Source organism: Dermacentor silvarum, chromosome 3 (assembly GCF_013339745.2).
Source record: "Dermacentor silvarum isolate Dsil-2018 chromosome 3, BIME_Dsil_1.4, whole genome shotgun sequence".
NCBI classification, from domain to species: domain Eukaryota; kingdom Metazoa; phylum Arthropoda; class Arachnida; order Ixodida; family Ixodidae; genus Dermacentor; species Dermacentor silvarum.
The window spans coordinates 226901169-226925189 of record NC_051156.1 but is presented as its reverse complement, the minus strand read 5'-3'; the positions used below and the strand labels follow the sequence as shown (position 1 = coordinate 226925189).

The window sequence follows — 24021 nt, the reverse complement described above, 5'->3', positions numbered from 1 at the left end:
AAAGAGCCGGCAGTCACCAACGGCTACTGCGGCTCTAGTCAGCAGGGCGCGAGCGACGCTTGCTCGTGCCGACTTCTGCGTCGCCGTTTCCGGAGTCCTGGGCTGGAGTCGTGCCATCGAATCTGCAGACGTGGTGCTGTGACCAACGGATGCCAGCGGTGAACCCCAGAGTCAATGTCGGCTCGCACGTTGTGGATAATGCGTGGACATTTACTCGGTGGCGCCACTGTCGCATGTACTAACTTTTGTTCGCGACGCGCGCGTTGATAGGCCTTGTGACATGTTTCGCCGGCGTATGTGTAGTGATTTAAGGTTGGGGGGATGTGGGAATGCGCGACTCTCACGCGTCCCCTGATGTTGTTTTCCCCGCATGTCTCCTGTAGTCCGGCTTCTCTGCGTGGCTACCGGCGGTGGTTGCGGCGCGTTGCGAGAGATGGCGCTAGTGTCGCCATGCTAACGCCACCGAAACGCCGGGGTCAATTGGGAGAAAAAGGTCGAGGGCTCTCTCTTTGGCTGGGGATCGGCGACCAACACGCACGAACGCTTCGCGCGTGCGCCGGCCCGCTTCGCGCGACCGTCGCGCGAGGCTTAGAGCAGGACACCGGTATGGACGAACACGGATCGTTCGAGCGCGCCATCGTTAGCGTGACTGTACACGTGAACGACTAGGCGATGGTGTCATAGCATGGGGCGAACATATTCGCTCGCTATCGGGTCGCGGTGAGTCGGACTTCCTTGATTTGTCGCGCGCCCGTGTGAATGTTCTATTGGTAGCAATTCGGCTGGTATGTATTAGTGTATGAAAGGTGCAATAAATGCCCTTTTGATTGTCTGCACTACTGCGTTGTTGTTCCTTTGTCCCAAGAGCACATGTGAGACCCCACAGAGGCAAGAACAGAGCACGCACAAAGGTATATGCCGCCGTTACACCTAGACTCAGCCCCCGCCCCCGATGCAAATTGCTTTCAAGATAAGGCTCGCACGGCCTCACAATGCGCAGTTGCTGCGCCGCCCCCCTCCCCCCTGGCGCAATGCAAGTGACGGAATACGGCGCGTTTCCTCCCCACTTTCCTACCTCGAACGTGGGAGACTGAGGCGTGATCATCGGCGTCGACGGCAGAAATGTGCCTGGAGTGTCCATATAATTGCTATTGCAATAAAAATTGGAGACACACGGCACGATTCAATGTCCGATACAGCGTCGATACAATCATATCCACCGGATGCCATATCAGACGCCGCATCGTACAGTGTCTCTCCTACTTCACAGCAGCAAATTCAGGGTGCGTTCATCATGCGAGAAAAAGAAAAAACACTCTCCTTAATTGAAAAAGTGGGGGGTGCATTCATAATGCGAGTAAACACGGTATATCACCTTGAAAAGGAACACTTTTGGGGGTACTACTTACTCGCATGATTTTGGTGTACTTACTCGTATGATTTTGGTGACGAGAGAATTGTATCGCTGGTGCACAATCTTGTGGTTGTCGATGACTTTGGTGACCAGAGGTAGAAAAATCTTGTACTTTTTACCCAGCTGAACAACCATAGCACACAAGGTGTCCATAGCCTGCTGCAAAACAGATGTGCATATACACAAATAAATACAATAACAACATCTTTTAATTATTTGTACTATCAAGATGTCCACATATGCAAATCCCAAGATATGAATTTTTTCAATGCAAGCAAAACATTCTACCCATACAAGTGCATTGACTAAAACAGGCATATGTGGCTCTAAAAAGAATGGAACTGACAAAAGTCATTACGATGAATGTTCCGATGCTGAGAAACGAGTATGGCAAGGGACAGCAAGTTGCCCTCGACCTCAAGAGGCAACACCAGATCACATTGAATTGCTGGTGAATTTTCCAGGTACCCTAGTTTTCTGTTTTACTCAATTATTTAAATGTGGCACTGCCATGCAACCCATAGAATGCAGGTATGTATAATGGCAACTAAACCATGCTGTGTGTCACTTGATTTGTCAGATGTGACCCACATACAAAAAGATGTGAACTGAAGGGAAATTATGTTACCCTAGCTTGGCCAAGACATTCTGTTGGAGAGGATACTTCTCTGCTTTCTGGATGTCGTTTTGTCACTAGACCTATAGCGAGGAGATATTGACTGAATTCCCGCCAAAGGATAGCTCGCGGCCACTCATTAACCGTTAAAACTCTAGGACACCAGAGCTCCTACTGAATGGTTCAAGTGGCCACTTTTGCATTCATGAAGAAAGACAAAAGTACCATATCAGACAATGCAGATAGGCAGAAATTCATGCTTGGTTGATCATATAGGCTGGATTTTTTGCTGTGGAAGGTTGTACTCAAGCTTGTCAAACCCTACAAGTTTACTGAGGGCAACCACATCGTTGTGCTGCATTTTTTTGCCACAGTGACAGCATGCTGCTGGCAGAACTGCAGTCATCAACGACGATGAGCCAAGAACAGACAAAGTCAGCATGGGGATCCAGCGTTGATTAACCCCTTAACCATTTCGGACGAGCACAGCTCGTCTTTGCCGAACTGTCCCAAAACTGTTTTGGATGAATGCAGCTTCATCTGCTCGAAATATCTCCTTTTGAGCGTTTTGAAGAAGACACGCTCGTTTGTGGGCTAGTTGGTGTGTAGCTTCGCAGATGGCAGAACTGGGCACGCAATTTTTGGTTTTTCAACCTCCGTTTCACATTTGTTAGGGGGAGAACTATGCCTCTCTATTCATAGGTACCCAAGTTAATGATAGCTAGCAAGATTCTTGTTAAATAACGTGATTAGCCTCCTGAGCATGTGCAGCACTGTGTTTCCTTGCACAAAATTTGGAAGCATGAACGTTTGTGTTAAATTTTCTGATATTCGATATACGATTCAATATTTGGCTTTCTTTCTTTCTCGCTTCGATTCGATATTCAATTTGAAATCTACTATTCGGGATTCGCACACCCCTAATTTAATGCTCTACCAATTGAGCTACAGTGGCGGCCATTCTCCCATACACTGGGTATCTATGTGTGTGTACTATATCTAGTGCACACTTGGAACACATGTTATTTTACCAAGCCCGAGGGGTGGTTCAGGGCCCCTTTAAAGTCGTGATGCTCACTATTCCTCCCCCTTCTTCTTCCTCATTCATCAGCCGCCTCTCACTTTCGTTTGCGAGGCAGTTTTTAGCTTTCCGAGGGTCATGCGTATGCTGTGAATCCCTCTGTGTTGATTCAGCAACCGTAACTTGCCGACACCCAACAACGCAGCTTCGGTTGTGGGGATGCGCGACTCTCACGCATTCCCTGATGTTGTTTTCCCCGCATGGCTCCCGTCTCCTGTAATCCGGCTGAGCCGTGTGGCTTTACGGTCGGTGTGGTTGCGGCGCACTGCGAGAGATGGCGTGAGTGTCGCACTGCTAACGCCAACTAACGGCGGAGTTACTTGGGCGCAAAAGGTTGAAGGCGCTGACTCTTCCGGTTGGGGTCGGTGAGCGATGCGGACGTCCCGCGCGTGCGCCGATCCACGTTTCGCGAGACCGTCTCGCGTGGCTAGGAGCAGGGCACCGGTATGGACGAACACGGATTGTTCGCGTGACCGTACACCTGAACGACTAGGCGATGGTGTCATAGCATGGGGCGAACATATTCGCTCGCTATCCGGTCGCGGTGAGTCGGACTTCCTTGATTTGTTGCACGCCCATGTGCATGTTCTATGGGTAGTACTTCGGCTAGCGTGTATTAGTGTAGGAAAGGTGCACTAAATGCCCTTTTGTTTGTTTGCACTACTGTGTTGTCATTCCTTTGACCCAAGAGCGCGTGTGAGACCCCACACGGTTAAGCCTAACGAGCGGCACAGTGTGGCCGAACTTCGGCGGAAAATTTGCCGCAAGACGATCTCATAACTAGCCGCAAACTATCATGGAATGCTTATCGCCAATATGTTTCTATGGTTGGCTCATCAGTGATCGGTTGCAAAATCATATGTACGGGTCAGATTGATGGGCAGTGAAGTGCGGTGTTCGGGTCTGCGGTAGACCATCTGTCAACTACTCAGAGCACGTGTGCCAAGTTCGTTTGCGTGTTCACGTGTGGGTAGGAAGCTCCCAGCTATGCAAATCTGCGTGCGTTAACACTGAACTCGATTATTCGATGTTATGAGTGTGCCTTCCGGTAGCTAATCAGACTGATCTTCGAACGTGCTCTTATGCTTTCCATAAAGGCTGCTATTGTAGTTCCCTGTGTCTGCGTTGTGTTAGTCGTTTCGATCGGTATCGTCAACCTAGATGAAAGTTGTAACGATAGAGATGCACGCCGTGGCACCGTCCAAGGCCGGGTCATTCACCAAAGGAATAGATATTAGACAAATCGGATATTCAAGAAATCGAATATCCGAGTATTTACACACCCCTAGTAGAGACCCTCGCAGTGCCACATCTTGCATGCACCGCAGAGCCCCCTGTGCTTGATGCCGCCCAAGTGATAGTTTCACTTCATTTTTGGTGCAAAAGGAGCACAGAGCGTGCGCCACGGATGGGCTGCCCCGGCTAACGTGGTAGTGGTCTTTGTCCTTGCGAGTGCTTTCCAATGTTGGGCTGATGTGGGTGGACTTCGGCTTGATGTGGGTGGCATAATGTGGGTGGATAACGTGACGTAGGCAGAGGGAATGGTAACAAAGCGCGTACTTCGTAAAGTGTGAAAGCATGTGCAAAAATCAGGCCAATAAGCCGCCGACAGGCACACAGATCGTGTTGGATACGCGGCAACGAACTTCACGCCACTTCAACAGCCGTCCACCTAACCTGCATGCGTTACCTCTAGACCAATCACTGATGAGCCACCCGTACGAACATATTAGTGGCAAGCGTTCCGTGACGGCTTGCGGCCCATTACCACATTGGCCAGTGCAAATTTTCGTCACAGCCACACAGCCTAATAGGCGCCGCTTCATTGGGCGTCGGCAACTAAGTTATGGTTTGGTTTGATGTCGAATCAACACAGGTCTATTCACACCAGCCGCACGACACTCAGAAAGCCAACAAAACGCTTTGCAAACGAAAGCGAGTGCACGGAATGGCAACAAAGTTGTTCATGACCACGATCTTTGTGACACACCTTATAGTGGCCTCTTGTTCCTGACGCCACTCATAGATGCACACCGGCCTCTTTTTTGCTTCAAGCAACCCATCACAAGACTTGCTTCGGATTTACATGGTGGACGCGATTGTGTCATGGCCAATGAACATACATTTGCACGTACGGTGGATGAACGAGGGGAAGATGGGGATGAGGGGGGGGGGGGGATTACTGGACAAACTTGCTCTGACTCTACAGATTTCAGAATCTTTGACAGGTGGCAAATCAAGCTGAGCTTGACAATGAAGCATGTATGGCACCTGCACTTTACCACTGGCACCAGCTAAGCGCGAAGCGGTATCGAGTGACATGATGCACGGTCCTTTTGTCTGACGCTCAGATTGGCCTTACGATAACCCACCTGCTGTAAAGTTTGGATAGCCCATCTGTATTTGGGAGAAAAAACTGGAAAGCAACACTTTCTATGCATTACATAAAAATTGACGCATAACACATGCACACTATTAAACTGAGAACCTCATTGGTACTCAGTATAACAGAGTGTCAATAGCTGATTAGTTTCATAAAAAGAAGCAATTGATTCTATTCAACTGAAATTCTATTGATAAAAAAAAAAAGGATGCCCATGCGTGCTACGTCCCAGCAGGTCGGCATGTGTGGGCGTTTCGCATTACATAGGTGTAGGTGACGACTACAGTTTGTGGGGATGCGCGACTCTCACGCGTCCCCTGTTGTTTTCCCCACATGGCACCCGTCTCCTGTAATCCGGCTTCACCACGTAGCTTTACGGCGGCGGAGTTGCAGCGTATTACAAAAGATGCTAGTGTTGTGCTGCTAAAGCCACCTGATGGCGGGGGGGGGGGGGGGGGGGGGGGGGGAGGGGGGTTACGCGGGCGCAAAAGGGAGAAGGCTGTTCTTCTTCGGGTTGGGGTCGGTGAGCGATGCGGACGTCCTGCGCGCGCACCGATCCATGCTTCGCGAGACCGTCTCGCGTGGCTAGGAGCAGGGCACCGGTATGGATGAACATGGATCGTTCGAACGCGCCACCGTTCGCGTGACTGTACACGTGAACGACTAGGCGATGGTGTCATAGCATGGGGCGAACATATTCGCTCGCTATCCGGTCGCGGTGAGCCGGACTTCCTTGATTTGTCGCGCGCCCATGTGAATGTTCTAGGCGTAGTAATTCGGCTAGCATGCATTAGTGTATGAAAGGTGCAATAAATGCCCTTTTCACTGTTTGCATTACTGTGTTGTCGTTCCTCTGACCCAAGAGCACGTGTGAGACCCCACAAGTTGTCTAAAAAATTTTCAGTGGCTTTGGATAGTACGTTTTCTCGGTTAGCAAGTTCACTCTCACATTTTTTACCGTGATGTATAGAGATTCTACAGTATGAGAGAAGTCGAATGGTAGATCGAATTACCGTATTTTCTAGTGTATAAGTTGGTTTTTTTCAGAATTTTTCGTCGGTGCATCTTATAGAACAGTGCGACTTTTTTTTTCTTTGGGGGGGGGGGGGGGGAACTGCCGTCAAAATCGGATTGGATGTTATGGCCACGTGAAGCCAACTGGGTTGACCTCCTCTGGCAGTTGCTATGGCTTGTGTGTGCGCTATGGAGGTACCAGGTTCTTCTCGTGATCGAGTTGCCGAGTGGCATGGCAGCAACGCAAGCGGTGGCAGGCCAACTGGGAGTCAACCGACCCTAAAGTTGTCGCATCTGCAGATCGCTTTCAAGATACGGCACGCGCCGCCATGCGAACTACCGTATACACTCGTGTAAGGGCCGCACTTTTTTTCCGTGATTTTGATGGGGTGCGGCCCTTCCACGAAAGTGTGAAATTTTTGTTCGATTTTCGATTCACGTATGGAAAAACCTATTTAATCGTGCCATATATACCTAACAATGGGATATCTGGCGTCTAGCTGCGGACATCCTCGCTAGATGTCTTCATCAGTATCGCTGCTCGGGTCATCCACACGTTCATGTATCCGATCGTCCTCAGTGCCATCCATGGCAGTGGAAATCCCAGTGACCTCAAAACTCTACAATAATGTTTGTAGACCACCGCACAACACGCATTTAAAATCCAAGAGCAGACCAGCTGAAGTGACGCCCTCTTTTGTTGTCCGGTCGGCGTTTTCTCGTGGTCGCCCGCTGCCATCCATTCAGAGTACTGGCGTCTGAATTCTGCCTTAAACGGCCTATTAATAGACACATCCAGTGGTTGCAGCATGCTTGTTAAACCGCCGGGGATGACCACTAGATGCGTACGAGCTTCTGCAAGACAAACCTTCATGCGCTCTGTGAGGTGGCCATGAAAGCTGTGCAATACAAGCAGGGCTTTCCGTTGCAGCAGGCCGGTTAGCCCACAGCGATTTCACCTAGTCCACCACTGGACATCCAGCCCTTGCACTCTGACAAAGATTCCATTCAGGAAGCTCTCCTTGGGTAGCGTCTTTCGCTTAAACACTACGTACAGGGGGAGCTTCCTTCCGTCCGCTGTGACAGATAGCATTACAGTGCAACACTGGCGCTCGGCACCGGTCATGCGCACAAGGACGCTCTTCACGCCGGTTTGTTTAATCGGCGTGTTCTCAGGAGCATCGAACCAAACAGGCGTTTTGTCCGCGTTTCCTGTCTGGTCTAGGTGGTACTCGTGCTCTGCTCGCAGCGCGTTAACAAAGCAGTGAAACTTGATCACTTTGTCATCGTACTCACGTGGAAGACTTTGGCAGAGTGTTGTCCGGCGGCGGATGCTGAGTTGTTGTCACTTCATAAATCTCTGAAGCCATCCCTTGCTTGCCTTGAAATCCGTCAGTGAAATGTTCATGTGGCAAGCGATTGCAAGGGCCTTGACGCAAAGCATCTCGGTTGACAACGCGCAGCCGTCTTTCCTGATGTCCATGACGTATTTCATGAGCTCCTTCTCGAGTGTTGGAAATTTGCAAGGCTTGCCGTGGAATGCTTTCCTAGTCTTGTTTGTTGCGGCCAGCTCTTCCTTTTGGTCGCACCACCGACGCACGCACTTGTCGTCGACGTGGAAATTCTGGCCGGCTGCACGTTTTCCATTCTGTTCGGCGTGTGCCAAAACTTGAAGTTTGAACGCAGCATCGTACGTGGTTAAGTGTTTTTTCTTTTCCATTGCAAGCGGTTGTGCTATAGGCAGTCGTCAAAATGAACGGCGGCACAAAGGATCAATGGCGCCGGCGAGAAAAGCGACAAGATCTCCCAGATAGTGCCGCACGCCCAAAGCTCACAATAACGCCGCGTGACGAAGCCGCAGGGCAGGGCAGCTATTGCCATCTGGTGGCTCCCGCGAATTGCGCCGTATGCGAGACGCGACGACACTGCCGTTTGCTGGCGAGATTTTTTTATTTTTTAAAATTTGGACTGCCAAGTTGGGCGGAGCGGCCCTTACACGAGCGCGGCCCTTAGTCGAGTGTAGACGGTACGCTGATTGCTACAGCGTACAAGCCATCCCCCCGCACCCTCGCGCGCTGCCTTCCCGCTTTCCTTCCTTGTGCGTGATTCGACTCACCGTCGCACGCTTTCACTCGCACATACAGCATATGGCGCACGGGGACGATGTTATCACCCTTCGACTTTATAGAGAACATCGCGGCAACCATGACGGCAGAAATGCGCCCGGAGTGTTCCGTGTCACTTGCAATCGCAATTATATAGGAATGACACCCATTTACTTGTACCTGACCCGCGTTCACGAAGTGAAACATCGCTGTAATTTTTTAAAATTGCCTACCGAATGAACAGGTGCGTCTTATACACCGGTGCGACTTATATACATGGTTGTTTTTTTCGGGAAAACTGCTATTTTGAGGGGGTATGACTTATAGACTGGAAAATACGGTATTTGAATGTTCATTATTCAGTTTGATTTGCTGATATTTGGGTATACGCACACCCCTACCCATAACAGTACATTTCTAAATGCCTTCTGCATGATCACCATGTAATATCCTGTGCTGCTTCATATACCTTTATAATTTTATTCTATAGCCCCTCTAGATTACAAACTACAGTTTACTCGAGCAAATGATTAATGCCATATAGATTGAAGTTTTTTAAATAGAGAAAATGAGATGAGTAAGCAAATTGGTACTCAATAACAAAGCAATGTTTGTACATCTATTTTGCAGACTGAACGTTTGGTATATGCAATGACTCGCCTACATGTAGAAATCTTCCAAGGTCAGTGCACTTACTGAGCGCAACTCAGGGGTGGTGTCAAGGGTCCGGACTAAGGGATGAATGATACGGGCCGCAAACTCCGAAAAGTCGAGGGACTCCGAGAGAATATCAATGGTTTCCAGTGCAGTGCTGTAGAGGCAAAACAAAATGTTACAAAGGTCCCATGTTGTTATCCCATCTTTACCACTGGTAAGTGATAAAGCTAACATGTTTAATTTTCTGTACTCTTCGTAGACAAGCAGAATAGAAAAAAAAGTGAGCTGCTAGCATACAAGCTGAGTAGTAGGGGTCACTGCATCCCCCCCCCCCCCCCTTCTAGAGAAGGGGTATTCCTCTTCTGTTTGCTACACTCTCATTGCAACTTGCCACATTAAAAAGTAAAAAAAGAACTATAACAACACAGTTTATGGCAGTTATTACATAAGTCAGGGAAGAATTATTGCAACTTTTTGTCTGTGAAAGCAAAATCTATATGAGAAACCGGAACACAACAGAAAAAAAGAAAAACAAAACAAACTAACTTGTAATGAGAAGCAATGCATGCAACACCTAACTAGCTAATAAATAGAGCAATATAAGTGGCATTTTTTTCACCACAGTGTAACCGTGTTGGGTAAAAATGTGGGTGCGTTGATTAGAAGAAACTGCAGTAAAACCTCGTTCATACGTCTTGGAAAAAAAACGGCACGAAAAAATGTACAAACCAGAAAAAGGTATGATTTGAAGTAATTTAAAAAAATTTGCGAACTCAGTTGCAGTTGACAGCAACACAATGCGATGCCTTACAGCATGAGGCGCTGACACACGCTGAGCTGGTGGGGCCCACGCTGCCTCCTGAGATGCACATTAATGTCATTGCAGCTTTGGCATGCTTATTTTTGCCATCCTCAAATTTGGCCTGTGTCAACAGTCTCTTATGGAGGGGCATTTTGATGAGAAGGTTTAATGTGCCCTATTGGCAAGAGACACCGACCCGCTTCGACCTGTACAGTCCCAAGTGGCCTTGAGGCACGCTTTGTGGTTTTCCTATTGCGTAGTGTTTTAAGATAGCAGCGGGAATATGAAATAAAATCAAGCTGACAGGCAACGCTAGAATAAGATGCTGCCTGAGCAAAACATATTGCGAACTGTATTGGGTCCTTCTTTGCGTTCTTAATTGTGAATGTTGGCCAAGGAGAAAGAATAACTCAGGAGGCGCAACTCGGCTCCTTCTCATGTCGTCATAATGTCATGCTGGAGCGCGGCGGCAGACATCGTGACAGCGCCCCCTACCAAACGCCGGACGTATGGTCACGTGACGGTTTGTCGAAGTAATGCAGCAGATGCGGGGAGCGCGGGGCTCGGTCGTTCGGTCTTGTCGTCTGCTCGCGCGCGGATGCTTAATGCCAGTGCGCCGCCCTTGCATTAGGTAGCTACAGCTCGAGTACGCTAGCTGAACACGATGCCTGTCGCTAAACGAGATGGCAGCTATTACAATGCTGTTCTCGCTAAGCTGGCCGGAGTGCCATGAGACGGGGACCGGCCAGTACCACCTCAAGGAGCAATAATCACTTTTTCGGCTGGTCAGGGAAGACTGCGCGCCTCCAAGGTCAGCGTAGTATTTATGCCTGCTGAGCTTTCCGCTGGGGAAATGTCTTTAGCAGACACTGTCGTTTCTCGTCAGTTCTCGATCCTCGCTTTCTATAGATCTCGCCCATTCTTGCAGGCGTTCAATGTCATTTGGAGCTTTGAAAGTTTGAGCGCTTTCCGCGCATTACTTATATCCGCTGCTACAGTTTGGGACGAAGCATCGGCGCCCCATTTTCGATAATCAGTAAACGCATACACAACAAACACTTACATCGTAGACGAGCAATGGAGGAACTACAGAACTTAGAAGGGATGATTCTGACTGCGCGAAGCGAGCAGTAGATTCTGCTCTACTCTGCTGTTCCGTCTGTCCACGTCCTCCCAAACGTGCCGCAGAAATATAATTAAATTTAGTTTCCCCGCAAGGTAGCTATGTATCGCATACTCTCATCGGTACTTTTTATGGCGCATGATGACAAAGATAAACGAATTCTCGTTTTTTGTTACGCCGAAAATTTTGAAAAAGCACCAAGTGCAGTTTTCTATACGTGCATGGGTATGGTTGCAAATCGTCGGCTCTTTCTATACGCACCTGGCTATGATTGCAGATCGTCTGATCCTTCAAGTGCTCTAGTTTCTTGCTCTTATTGCTGCATAAAAAGCATGTGATCTTAAATTTAAATCTTGAAAAAAATATTTATACCATGACAGTCTACAGGTATTTTATTCCTTGAGTGCAAACCACGCTGGCGCAAATCTTTTTGCGGCGTCCGACAACCCAGCGCAAGCGGCCAGTAGCAGACGACGCCGGGCGTGGTCGGAGAGCAATTTTTCTTTTCTTCCGTGACCGCGGCTGCGCGCACCTGCTCCAACCGCGAGGGAAGTAGTTCCTTCCATCGCCGCAAGGGGCACTGCGCCAACGTTCACCCCACCAGCACGTCTCCTCCTCTCCCAGCGTGACATTATCACGACAAGTGCTCGCGCTGGCGCCGGCCCATAGTTTCACCTCCTGTTATTCATTCTCCGTGATGTTGGCACAGGGAAATCGTACGAAACGAGATCGTATCAATGAGGTTATACTGTACAGGGATAGAGTGGCTGCTACTAGATAAACCTGTTTTTATTCATTATATTTATTATCTATTCAAACAAGACACGAAAAACAACTAACAATTCCCTAACCACGATACGAATGGCATGCTGGCATGTGTAACGTTGCCATGCATTACTTCTACTGCTTGAACAAGTACATGAGTGCGTTGATTAGGCTTTCTGTTCAGCATCACACAACTTTCAAATACAACCTTAGATCCATAGCTGCAAAACTATGGCCTTTGAGTCCATGATGTAAATCATAGTCATATCCTTGAAGGCAGTCATTTAGACAATGAACTATCTATCCACTGATAAGGTAATACTGTACTATCGGGCAGAAAAGTGCCCAGGACGCACGAGCGTCGACCAAATTGCATTGCTGCACCATCTGCCAAGACCAGCCTCGCTACAATTTGTGTTCGAGACCACCGAAAAGCGCATACGCGACCCAAGCTTTGCGGTGGTCTCTAACGTAGATGATTGTGCAGCTGATCTAAAGAGCTCGCGCAGTGTTGCAATTCGGTCGATGCTCCCGCATACTGGACACATTTTCCCCCGATAGTACATGACGCCTACTGTTTGTGCTTGAAAAACAGTGCCTGCTCTTAATAAAAAGTTAGCCCTTTTGTGCATAGTTCTTGCCTTGTGCTACATCTCTTCTTGCACCAAAGTAGGAACAAAGAACGAATTAGCCAGGCCCTTCCCTTTGTTAACACAAGCCCAAGTGAGACAGCCAGCCAAGTAAGTATGAAACACAGCACATATAAAGTACTTACGCTCTGACGTTCTTGGGGACATCTGGCGAGTCAAACAACTTGACAATGGGAGGCAGTATGAGGTGCAGGTAGTCATCGAGGTTGCAACCGAATTTCTGCAGTGCCGTCAGCAGCTGTATTCATTACAAGACAGTAAATGTAAATCAGTACCTTGACGAACACCCTTTAGCTGACTGCAACAACTGAAACATGACCAAACCAGAACCAAGGACACAGGACACAACTTGCCTGATCTTTAACATTGCAAAAATGAAACTTGCTCGGCATATACTGCATCGACATGATTGTGCACAGATTCATGCGTACACACACATGCAGGAACTCTTATCAGGTAAGGGCAACAAAGATGTACTCCAGTAGAACCAAATATACCAGTTTTGGCAACTAGGTGCCTATGCTTTAACAAGCCATTATGACCATGGACAGTTAACATTATGCACACTGTAAATATGATCGCACAGCTGCGATAAAGTGATCATGTAAAGCCGCATGAAATAAAAAATGAAACATGAGATGCAGCAAAAACATTTACTAGCAATGAAGAGAAAGCTAGAAGGATGGAGCTGTCAAACATTTATTGTAGAAATTCGGTGCAAGGGACAGACATGACATAAAGAAGGATTACAACAATGCTTTAAGCCATGTCTTTTTTTGTGCTGGAGTTCTAAAATGCATTTAAATCAAGCAGCCCAAGTCTAAATCCTGCTACATTTCACACACGTGTTAGCCTACCAAGCAACATTAAGCAGTTTGAGCAGCTGACTCTCCTTTTCCCCTTATCATCTTTCTTTCCCCCTTTCCCCACGTGTAGGGTAGACAACTGGACGAGACCTTGGTTAACCTCCCTGCCTTTCTCGTTTGACTCTTATGCAGCTGTGCTGTTATACTACCTATGTACTTTCAATGAATGACTCGTTGCAGACTCTGGACAAAGCTCACTTGACCGAGCTCTTCAGACCCATTTCTGAGAGTCCTAGTTGACTGACTCCCTCAACTTCTGTTCGAGTCACCACCCTGAGAGGGCAACTACAGTTTACAGTCCCAACTAGGATTGGTTTCTAGACCTGCCCACAGAGTGTATAGTGTTACCACCTTCTTTTCTGGAAGTCTAAATTTATGCAAATGTTGCATACACATACTTTTTGGTGAACAAACTACATGTACTTTAATGCCCAACAACTACGATCAGGCTATAATAATGCAAACCTTTACATGAAGCTTATCATAGTGGCTTGCTCAGTTATGCAAGTGCAGATATTATACTTTTATTTTACGGCCTTGGCAGCATGACTAAGTTGCTGTAAAGACTTCTGCAGCTCCAACTGCTTCATTGCTGAAGGAATGTTCCTTGGGCAAAAAGGCTGGCCTGGACTGCCCTCGTATTGTAGCACTTGCCGCACTGTCAGTGACTCTGACATTTGACTTTATGGCTTGAGATGCATTCGTGGCCACAACACTGCATATATATTTAGGCAGCTGTCCAGTATTATGAGTTGATGTGAGAGACCTTAGCAGTGACAGCCCTGTCTGCGCTCATGTCATGCATGAAGACCTTGAGGGCATGGGGCACCAGCTTGGGCAGGTACACCTTGAAGTCCGAGCCAAGGGAGGTCACAATCTGCTCCACCAACATGATGATGGTCAGTTGGATCGGGCTGTTCACTGCCCAGAACTCCTGCACGGCCCCAATATATGCACAGCATGTCTTATGTGCACTACATAGTGTCAGGATAATGCACAATAAGTAGATACCATGCAAAACACCACTTTGGATATTGTCAGAGAGAATGCACAAAAGAAGAGAAAAATTTATTAAATTTAATACGGTCAATAACTTACCTTTATGAGGGCAAAGATGTCATCTAAGTAATTGCGGATGTGCTGCTTCACAATGGCAATCAGCTGGCCAAGCTGCCGGAAATGGAACTGCAAGACATTTGTCAGAGTTCACAAAATGATTGATGATTCCCACTAATTTTTTAAACTTGCAACTAAAACAGCGCCAGCTGTGTCTGGTCAGGAACAGGTCAGACAGCAGCACTAGGCGCATTAGGCATGAGCTAAGCTATTTGGGTTTTAGGGAACAGAAATGATGTGTTGTAACAAACATTTGTGTGTAGGCTAGTTGGTTTTTGAACATGGAAGCCAAGATGCGCAGCCTAGTTGCTATGAAACACACACAAAGTAAAAACATGAAGACACACCAGATGATACATCATCTCGTGCATCATCATGTTCTTACTTCGTGTGTGTTTCGTATCAACTACGCAGTGCAACTTGCCTTCCATGTTGCAACATCATGAAAAAATGAAACAGAAGAAATAACTGAACGAGGTTTATAAATAAGAGATCACATTGGCACACTCTATAGAAATAACAAAGAAAGAAATTACACAGTAAAAAATTATTCATCGAACAAACGTAGAAGTTTAAGTTTGAAATCCAGTGTGAAGCCATTGTAAGTTGAGCATTATGCCAAGTTAATTTGAGAATGTGTTCGGTAGTGTCACAAATAACAAGATACAGTAGACTTCTGTTAATTTAACTCTGGTTAATTCGATCCCGACTCAACATCCCGGCTAATGCCTATACATTTACATGGGATCAAACTTTCATTATTTCGATCCTGAAATTAGCCTTCGCCAAATAATTCGAACGTGGCTGGTCATCATGGCATGCGCCCAACCCCAATGGTGATCACAGTGGTGAGTGCAAAGGTGTAGCGTCTGTCTCAGCAGCGCTTAAGGCACAGTGAATCCGTTTAACACATGTCACTTCCCATCGAAAATGCCTATTCTCAACCTGCCACACAAAGATTTTAAATAATCAGTAGCTCAAAATGAATTATTACAATATTTAGTAAATTCTAACACGAATCTTTTTTTTTCTAAGAAAATTAGTTCGAAAATTGCTTGGATGGAGCAATCTCATACAAAACCAAAACCACGTTCACAACAACCTACCATCAGAGCCAGCCTAGCCAGTGTCATTGCCATTGTCATCACAAGATAGCGAACTCATAAAAAGTGAGTGCGTGTTTGATTTGGGGACGTGTTAGAATCTTGGCAAATACTGCCAAATCAATTGGCTGTGTATTTTGATTATCTTTATGCCTCTTGTTCAATTCGACCCACTAAATAATTATACCAACTTATTCAATCCCATCAGGGTAAAATTAACAGAAGTAGAATGTACAACATTTCAATGCCAAAAATACCATATTTACTGGAAAATAGTTTGTGGGGAGCACACACGCCCATTTCCTCCTGTGTCGTCGCATTCGCACGTTGCACACGCGTCAGGAGCCGGCGTAGACACGCGAGAGGCGCACTGTGCCTTCTCCCGGTTCTCTTTCACTCTCGCGACGTGCGTACCCTTCCTCTCCCCGACTCGCGGGAAAAGGAAAGGTTTCAGACGTGCGAGGAGGACATTCCCTCGCAAAGGTAAAAAGTAGGAGTGTGCGATTATTCGAAACGTTCGAATATTACCGAACATTACATTTTTAATATTCGTATTCGATTCGAAAAATAGATATTCTAAAATGTTTGAATATTCGGTTGGATACGAATATTAAAATAAAATCGAATATATTGCTGGCTGTGCGGGAGTAAACACAGTTCTTAGCATTTGTTTCTGTCTAATCTAAGAATATTGGGGTGCTGTTGTGATGATTTTGAGCTGCTCGCGAAATTTCGCCTGTAAAGCATACTTAGCCATTAAACCTCTAAACTTTGCAGGAAAGCCAGCCTCTCAGCAGCAATGGACAAAGCGAGGGCACGTTTTTTTTCAGCGCCACCCCCAATTCTGAGGTTATTGCTTGACAGCAAGTGCGATGAGTAATGACTGGCAGAGGGTCAAATGCCTCCCAGTTTACGGCCATTTGATGCGTTACAATAACGCACAGGCTGGCAAGGACCGTTAACGGGAATTAGTAAATTTTCCAGGTTAACATGAGCCAGAAACACAATGTATTAGTATATCGGCTTACTAGTCTAGTTTTTTAACATTGAGAATGTAACTGCAATGTTCCAACACAACAAATTAATTCAACTGGGTAATAAATACATGTGTATATCATTATTCGATATTCGATTTGATATTCGAAGCTAAGTATTCGTATTCAAAAATTTTGATATTTGCATACCCCTAGTAAAAAGATATAAAAGAGTGCCGCCATGGGAGACCATCTCTCTCTTGTGCCCTGACCTCGAACCTGCCCGATACAGATACCTGCCGCAACCCATGAGTGAACTTGTTGCGCGATAGTCAGGCAACGAGGCAAGCCTATTTATTACCTATTACAGAGTGCACTTCCCTGTGCAAGTGTTACTTATTGCTCGCAGCAATAAAGATTGTTAGAGTTGACGCTACTGGTCGCCTTATTCGCCGAACCCAACATAGTTGCGATTACACGTGCTACGGAGTAGGGATTACTACAAAACGACTGTCTGTCCTTAAACGACTGTTTGTCCTTAATTTGTTTTCTCAGTCAGTTTTGTATTTTCTCTCTGATTTTCACTTGACTAATGTATTTTGTATACTGTTTTATTTGTGTATTTTGCTAGACGTCGTACGTATGTATAGCTTTTTTTTTTCCTTTTTTTTGGTAACGCGCAAAGCTCGCATTTTTTTATGTATCCGTTCCCACCATGTAATACCCCTTCGGGGGCCTTTAGGGGTATTATGAAATAAAAATAAATAAAGTCTGTGGCTAGATCCAAAACTTGCCTTCAGCCCTAGCCTCACACAGAGCGTACCCCCACAAGATCAAACACGAACATAGGTTGACCCTTTATATACTGCGCTCACTGAGAAACAAAAACTAGTAATTCAAATATAGGTCGACATATCATTTTAGAAAAAACGAAAAACATTGAACATGACACACCTTTATTTACCATGAACTCGGCTACTAAATCTCACTAGTTAATGCCACAAGTTGCATCCTCGTCGGCCCTGCCAGAGAAATTGTCCGCGTCGGATGCATCGCAGGGATCCTTGACGATGTTGTCCTCAATGCAGTCAAGTGTGCTGGATATGCCGCATTTCTTAAAGCCACTTTTGATGATCTCCCAACTGACTTTACGACCGGCACAACGGTGGAAATCCATTAGCTCAGTGCTATTGCTAGCTCTGTTCACGAATCTAGGTTGAGATTCCTCGGCCACAAATATAGTTCAATAGCTCAATTTAACTAGCATTTACGGAAAAAAAAGGTCGTCCTATATTTGCATAAATATGAATGGCAAGTTCATTTGGTGCCTACAGTGCCTTGTTTCCAACAATGCGCTGTTTTATTGGTGCATGGTGCTCAGCATGGCAAATGCAGAAACACTTCATGCTTTGCATGCTCATCAAAATGTATAAATACAAACTGATCCTGCACATTTCTGTACACACTTGTTGACTAAATGGACTTGCTGTAACTATGCTTTTTAGTTCATGTAATCCAAAATTATGCTGCAGATGGACTTTAATGATGCCAATTCATAAAATATTGCATAAGAGGGCTATTGAGGGAAAATATGAAAGAATCTGCACTACTAAAGCCAGGGGTGAAAGCAGGCTCCAATGTTTTGAAAACACTGCAACTTATTTAGCAAAACTTCTAATTTAACAACATCTATGGCTGCAAGTCCGACTCAGTTGAATTAAGGTTTGCTTGTGATGCACTAAAATGAAACAGCTTCTCAAATTCAAGACCAAATATGGCAGCTAAATCTGCCTCCGACAACAGCATCTTGAATATGTAAGGCAAGAATGTACACATCTTGTACCAGACCAGCTCTCAACAACACAATGGCGGATGCATACGAAGTGCTTCACACAATTCTGTCTCACAATCCGTGTGCTGTTTTGCACTGGTCTGCTACAACAGAATAGAAACCGACCCAAACCTACACTCCTTCAAGATGTAAATGCAATATCATATGAGCTTACCTCCCTGAAGCTGGCATCCACAGTGCGTACCACATTAAGCAGTGCTGGCAGAACCTGTGAGAAGTGCAAGGGATGGGCAGTTAGCTAAAAATGTAACTAATTATGAAAAAAAAAGATAAAAAAATATAAAGCCCCCAGATTTGTGCTAGTTCTCACAGAGGCACAATGAATTACTGTTTTTCCTCTTGATCATGTGATAATTCACGCAGTGTTGTGCAAAATGATGAGGAGGCAGGAGAATTCGGCAGCAGTAAAATGTCAAAGCAAAGGCAATAGCGCACGGAACTTCATCGACAGCCACAGAGGAAGGAAAGAATTAGGAGGGAGCATTGGGCAACATGACTGAAGCCAAACAAGTTGGTCCAACACGTGATCATCACATCAAAGTGTGTGGTAGGTTTTAGTGCTCCCATCCTCGAAGGCAGCGCCATGGCTGAGCAGCCAAACATGTGAGCACTGGATAAAAACTACTGGGAACGTTTCGAGGGAATAGGTGAACGAAATGGCTTCATGGAGAGTTGGCTTGCCAAGGCATGACGTTATGCTCCTTTTTAGTTTATTCACTTACTCCATGTCGACAGCCTTGAAATTCTCTTGCCTCTTTCAGTGCAAAGCCTTTTCCCCAATACTGTAGACCCTTTGTAAAATCTCTCAGTAGCTATGCTAAAGGAAATGATTCCCACACCAGAGGTTTCTAGAAGGAGGCAGATGTGCTCGCAGATGTGCGTCTGAGTGCATCTGCTCCATTGCAGCTTGCAAGCATGGTACTTAAAACCCTTGACTTGAGAATGTTTCTGTGGTGGCACAAGTCTTCTCAAAGAGGCCCTTCAACACAAGCTAAAGCTTTTCTTTCGCTGGCTATACAGATGCTTTAAGCATTTGCTTCTGCGTCAATACTTATGTATTTATTATTTTAATCTATCCAAGAAATCAAGGCACTGCTGATGACAACATCAACATACAGTGGCTGTCTTCAGAGGCACTACAAAGGAAGCAATGTCAGCCACAATATTGTGCCTCCAATGATGGGTTAAACCCAAAACAGCGTTTGTAGTGTCAGGTAACTATTGATCTTCTTTGCACTGACAACATGATGCAATATGTACCAACAGTTCGCTCTGGCACCTGCACCCCTAGCAAAGCAGCACTAATGAGAAGCACAGAGCAATCACAGCAGCCCACCAACCTGTGGCACGTATGGGACACAACGCAGGCCGAGGCTTTGGAAGATGAAGACGACTGCCTGAACGACGTTGGTGTGATGCTGGCTGAGTGTGGGGTCGCGCATGATGCGCATGAGTGTCGACACCACCATGGCTGGGTAGAACTCCTCCAAGCTCCCGCCCATGCTCACCAGCATCTCGCTGGCGCTCAGCTCTGAAGGCAATGAGGGCACAATGCAACCCTCTCAGGCTGTGTCTCATGCATGCTCCACAGCCCACGCAAAACTGCCAAGATATGGCAGCTCATTGTCAAACTGTCAACTGCTAAAGTGTGAACTTTTCAACGGCAAGCATCTCCAACAGCACCAGTTGCAGAAGTGTTGGGAATAAGCAGCAATAAACACAGGAAAGAGAATGAGACACAGAAAGTGGTGGTGCTTTTTTTTTTTTCAGCTGGCAGGTTTGGGAGTATGTTACTTAAGTCTTCAAGATAGCACTTCAAGATAACACGAGAAAAGAAGAAACATAAGGATAGCTGACAAGTTGGAATCAGGAACAACCTCAACAGAGCAGATATAAGTGTAACTTCCACTAATAGCAAAGGTATGCAATTAACTAGGGGTAAGTGAATACTGAATAGTAAATTTGGAGTCAAATATCAAATCAAATCAAGAAAAAAAAAAAGCCAGATATCAAATCGAATATCAAATATTAGAACATTTTTCACAAAATTATTGCTTACAAGTTTTGGGAAAGAATATACAGTGCTGCACATTCTCGGGAGTCTACTAGCATTGGAATAACAAGAATGTAGCAAGCTATCAGTCTTATTTAAGGGAATGCAAGAATGTAGCAAGCTATTAGTCTTATTAAAGGGAATGCAAGAATGTAGCAAACTATCAGTCTTATTGAAGGGAATGCAAGAATGTAGCAAGCTATCAGTCTTATTGAAGGGAATGCAAGAATGTAGCAAGTTATTAGTCTTATTGAAGGGAATGCAAGAATGTAGCAACCTATCAGTCTTATTGAAGGGAATGCCAAATTAGTATCCCAGCATTAATTACAGCTAAGTTCTTGTATATGAAGGTCCAGAAAGTATATTTCCTTAATCAATTGAATTTCTGTTGAATAAAATGATGAGTTTTTCTTCCTCTGAAACTAATGAATTAGTGATGTTCTGTTGTACTGAATACCAATGAGGTTCTCAGTTTAATAGTGGACTGTAGTTTGCAGCAATTGTTTAATTATTGCATAGAAAGTTTTGCTTTCCAATTTTTCTCTAAAACTTGGACCGGTAGTTTGGAGCAATCGTTTATTTATTGCATAGAAAATTTTGCTTCCCAATTTTTTTTCGAAAATACAGAAGGACTATCCTAACTTTACGGCAGGTGGGTTATCATAAGGCTGATCTGAGCGATAGACAAAAGGACCGCCATAAAAAAAGGACCTAAATGCGTCTTCGAACGGCTTCGGGAATGAAAGCCTGCCATAAGGTGTGTCGCAAAGATGGCAGACGTGAACAACTTTGTTGTCATCCCGTACACTCACTTTCATTTGTGAGGTAGTTTGTCGGCTTTCCGGGTGTCGTGCGACTGCTGCAAATAGATCTATGTCGATTCGACACAAAACCATAACTTTAGTATCCGACACCTGATGAAGCAGCGCTAGCCTAATGGCCTAGGCCGTGACGAATATTTGTCACTGGCCAGTGTGGTAACGGGCCACAAGTCATCGCAGAATACTGTATAATTTCGAGTAAGGGTCGCACTCATGTATGGGCTGCACCCCCACTTGGCTGCCCAAAATTTGTGGACAGAAAGTTCCAATTGAGACGTAATCATGTTTGGTCTGTGGTTCGGTGCGCTGACGCCCAGTGCGCGCATCAGCGAATTTTCTCACGCAAGTTGCCATCCTTGTGCAGTTAGTTTTCGCAGCCGGCTCCGTCGGCTCATCTGTCAGAGCTGCCGGGAGTCCACAATGGAGAGAAAGCATTTGATGGTGTATGACACTTCATTTAAGCTCAAGGTTGTCATGTAAAACACGGAGCACGGCATGCAAGCAGCCGACCGCAACTTGGGCGTCGAGGACAAGTGCAAATCGAGGAAGGCGTTCCGCGGGAAAGCATGCAAGCTTCTGGAACTGTTGTCGTAACAATTAGACTGAATGACCCGGTCCCCCATGTCAGGACCGCCCTCGTCAAAATTACGAAAAAAAATGTACGGCCCTTACACGAGTCTATACGGTACTTGCCACTAATATGTTCGTACGGGCGGGTCATCAGTAATCGGCCCTGGGATCATGCATGTGGGTTAGATTGATGGCTCTTGAAGCGGTGTGATGTTCACTGCCACATATCCAACACAATCTGTGTGCCTATCGTGTGGGGATCGAGGTGCCTTCCTGCGCCTCGTCCCCCAGCTTGCGCATTGTGCTTAGCCCTATCTCCAGGAACTGCCGCCGTAATGGCAACATGGCGGACACGGTTAGCACGCCGGAGCTAATTTCCCACGCAAACCGTGCTTCTCCCTCCCGGTATTAAATTGCCGTGAGAGAACACGTCACTGGGATGCGCCCTGATTGGCCTCCCAAGTGGCGGCCCCCGGGCGTTCTCTCCACCCGAGCTCTCTTACACTGAGTGCTTCCTCGCCGCGGCAGATGCTCACAGGCCCGCAACGAGTTGGTTACGTGGGATCTTTGCTCTCGCGACTCCTCGTTATTGCGCTTGGTGGACCGCTACCCAGTTAGCCCTAGCGCAGCGGGCGCATGTACTTGATCGGTTTTGCGGTGAGCCTTTGCCCGTAAGCGCCGTGACTGTCGCACTGTGCTTTATCCTGGGTGATTAAACCCGTGTCTTTTGGCGAACTGACTCCGAAGCCTTGTCTGCGCCGTGTCGGAGTCGACGAACCCTGCCGTAGTGCCTTTGTGCATTGTGGAGTGGAGGAGCGTCGTGCCCTTTCTGACCTGTCGCTCGTAGGGTGAGCCTAGTGCAAACCCATCTCCACAATCGGCAGCTAAACGACCTGATCTTCGCACATGCTTTAACACTTAACGAAATACATACTGCTTTTGTTACCATTCTCTCCGTCCCCATCAGATTATCATTTTGATCGGTCCGGTCGACCTGGACGAACCTTGGCACTGTTTCGTGCGCTGTGTGTGCGATCACCGCATCAGGCCGACCTAAGGGAGCACTTGCAGTGACAAAGTCCGCTGCTGTGTTAACCTGGGCGGCCTGTCTACGGTGTGCTTGGCTCTCCTTTTGCACCAAAAACGAAGTGAAATGCTTGCTTGTGCGGTATTGAGCGTGAGGGGCTCTGCTGGGCACGTGACATATGGCACTGCATGGGTCTCTACACCAAATATATTGAATATTCAAAAAATTGAACATGGTTGACTCCCGATAATTCGAAGTTGCCCAATTAGAATTTTCGGCTAATTAGAAGTGAAAAAGTGGTACCGTCAGTTTTGCATGCAATCCTCGATAATTCAAAGTTAAAAGCCCATAACATCGGTTAACTAGGACTTATTTTTCAATCAAAAGGCTCAAGGCGACCATAATTTTCTATTAAAGTGTGCATTTTTTCACGTGTCAAAACAGCTCGTTGTACAACACTGGTGTCGTCGCCATTGCAGCTGTCCAGAGCGCCACAACTCATGAAATGGCAAGATTATTCAGTCAACGCCAGCGCGTCAGCTAGTCTCTTTCCTTGTCTTTCGTGAAGCGTGTGTCAGCCACGCATTGGGTTTATTCTGCAGGTGTTGCCACACTTCTGATTTTGAGCGTACATTTGATAATGGCAACTGGCGGCTCCTACCGCACGCTTGACCTGGCTACGAAAGTCGATGTCTTGAATGAAGTATAGCATTAAGCCTAACATGTTCTCGAATTTCTTCAAGAATAAGCACTCGATATTGGATGCTTTTGAGAACGACAAATTCAAGATGTCGCGGAAGCGAATGCGCACAGGTGCCTACTCGGTGTTAAGGAGGCGCTGCTGCTTTGGATCACAGAAGCACAAATCAACAGACTTCATCTCAGCAGTGCAGCTGTCGGGAACCAAGGACTTGCAGCGGAACGCCAGAACAAGAGGACCAGCATAGCAGGCTCTTTGAATGGACTAACGTGTGCCGTGCTTGCGCAACGAGCACACACCGCCCAACTTTATTCTCGTCGTCTTTCGCA

At 46.4% G+C, this 24021-nt stretch overlaps 2 protein-coding genes across 2 annotated transcripts in view; one reads left to right on the top strand and one right to left on the bottom strand.

Moving 5' to 3' along the window:
- Nucleotides 1-24021, top strand: part of LOC119446831 (septin-1) — a 610438-nt gene that overhangs the window by 340823 nt on the left and 245594 nt on the right. The window lies entirely within an intron of this gene.
- The window catches only part of LOC119446821 (serine/threonine-protein kinase mTOR), a 246829-nt gene that overhangs the window by 145720 nt on the left and 77088 nt on the right, over nucleotides 1-24021 (bottom strand). The window contains exons 17-23 of the mRNA XM_049664437.1: nucleotides 19862-20052; nucleotides 18676-18729; nucleotides 14575-14661; nucleotides 14243-14410; nucleotides 12736-12848; nucleotides 9310-9424; nucleotides 1433-1573 (exon numbers count right to left, since the gene is read on the bottom strand). Of these exons, the coding sequence (XP_049520394.1) occupies nucleotides 1433-1573; nucleotides 9310-9424; nucleotides 12736-12848; nucleotides 14243-14410; nucleotides 14575-14661; nucleotides 18676-18729; nucleotides 19862-20052 (869 nt within the window). The remainder of the gene's footprint in view (nucleotides 1-1432; nucleotides 1574-9309; nucleotides 9425-12735; nucleotides 12849-14242; nucleotides 14411-14574; nucleotides 14662-18675; nucleotides 18730-19861; nucleotides 20053-24021) is intronic.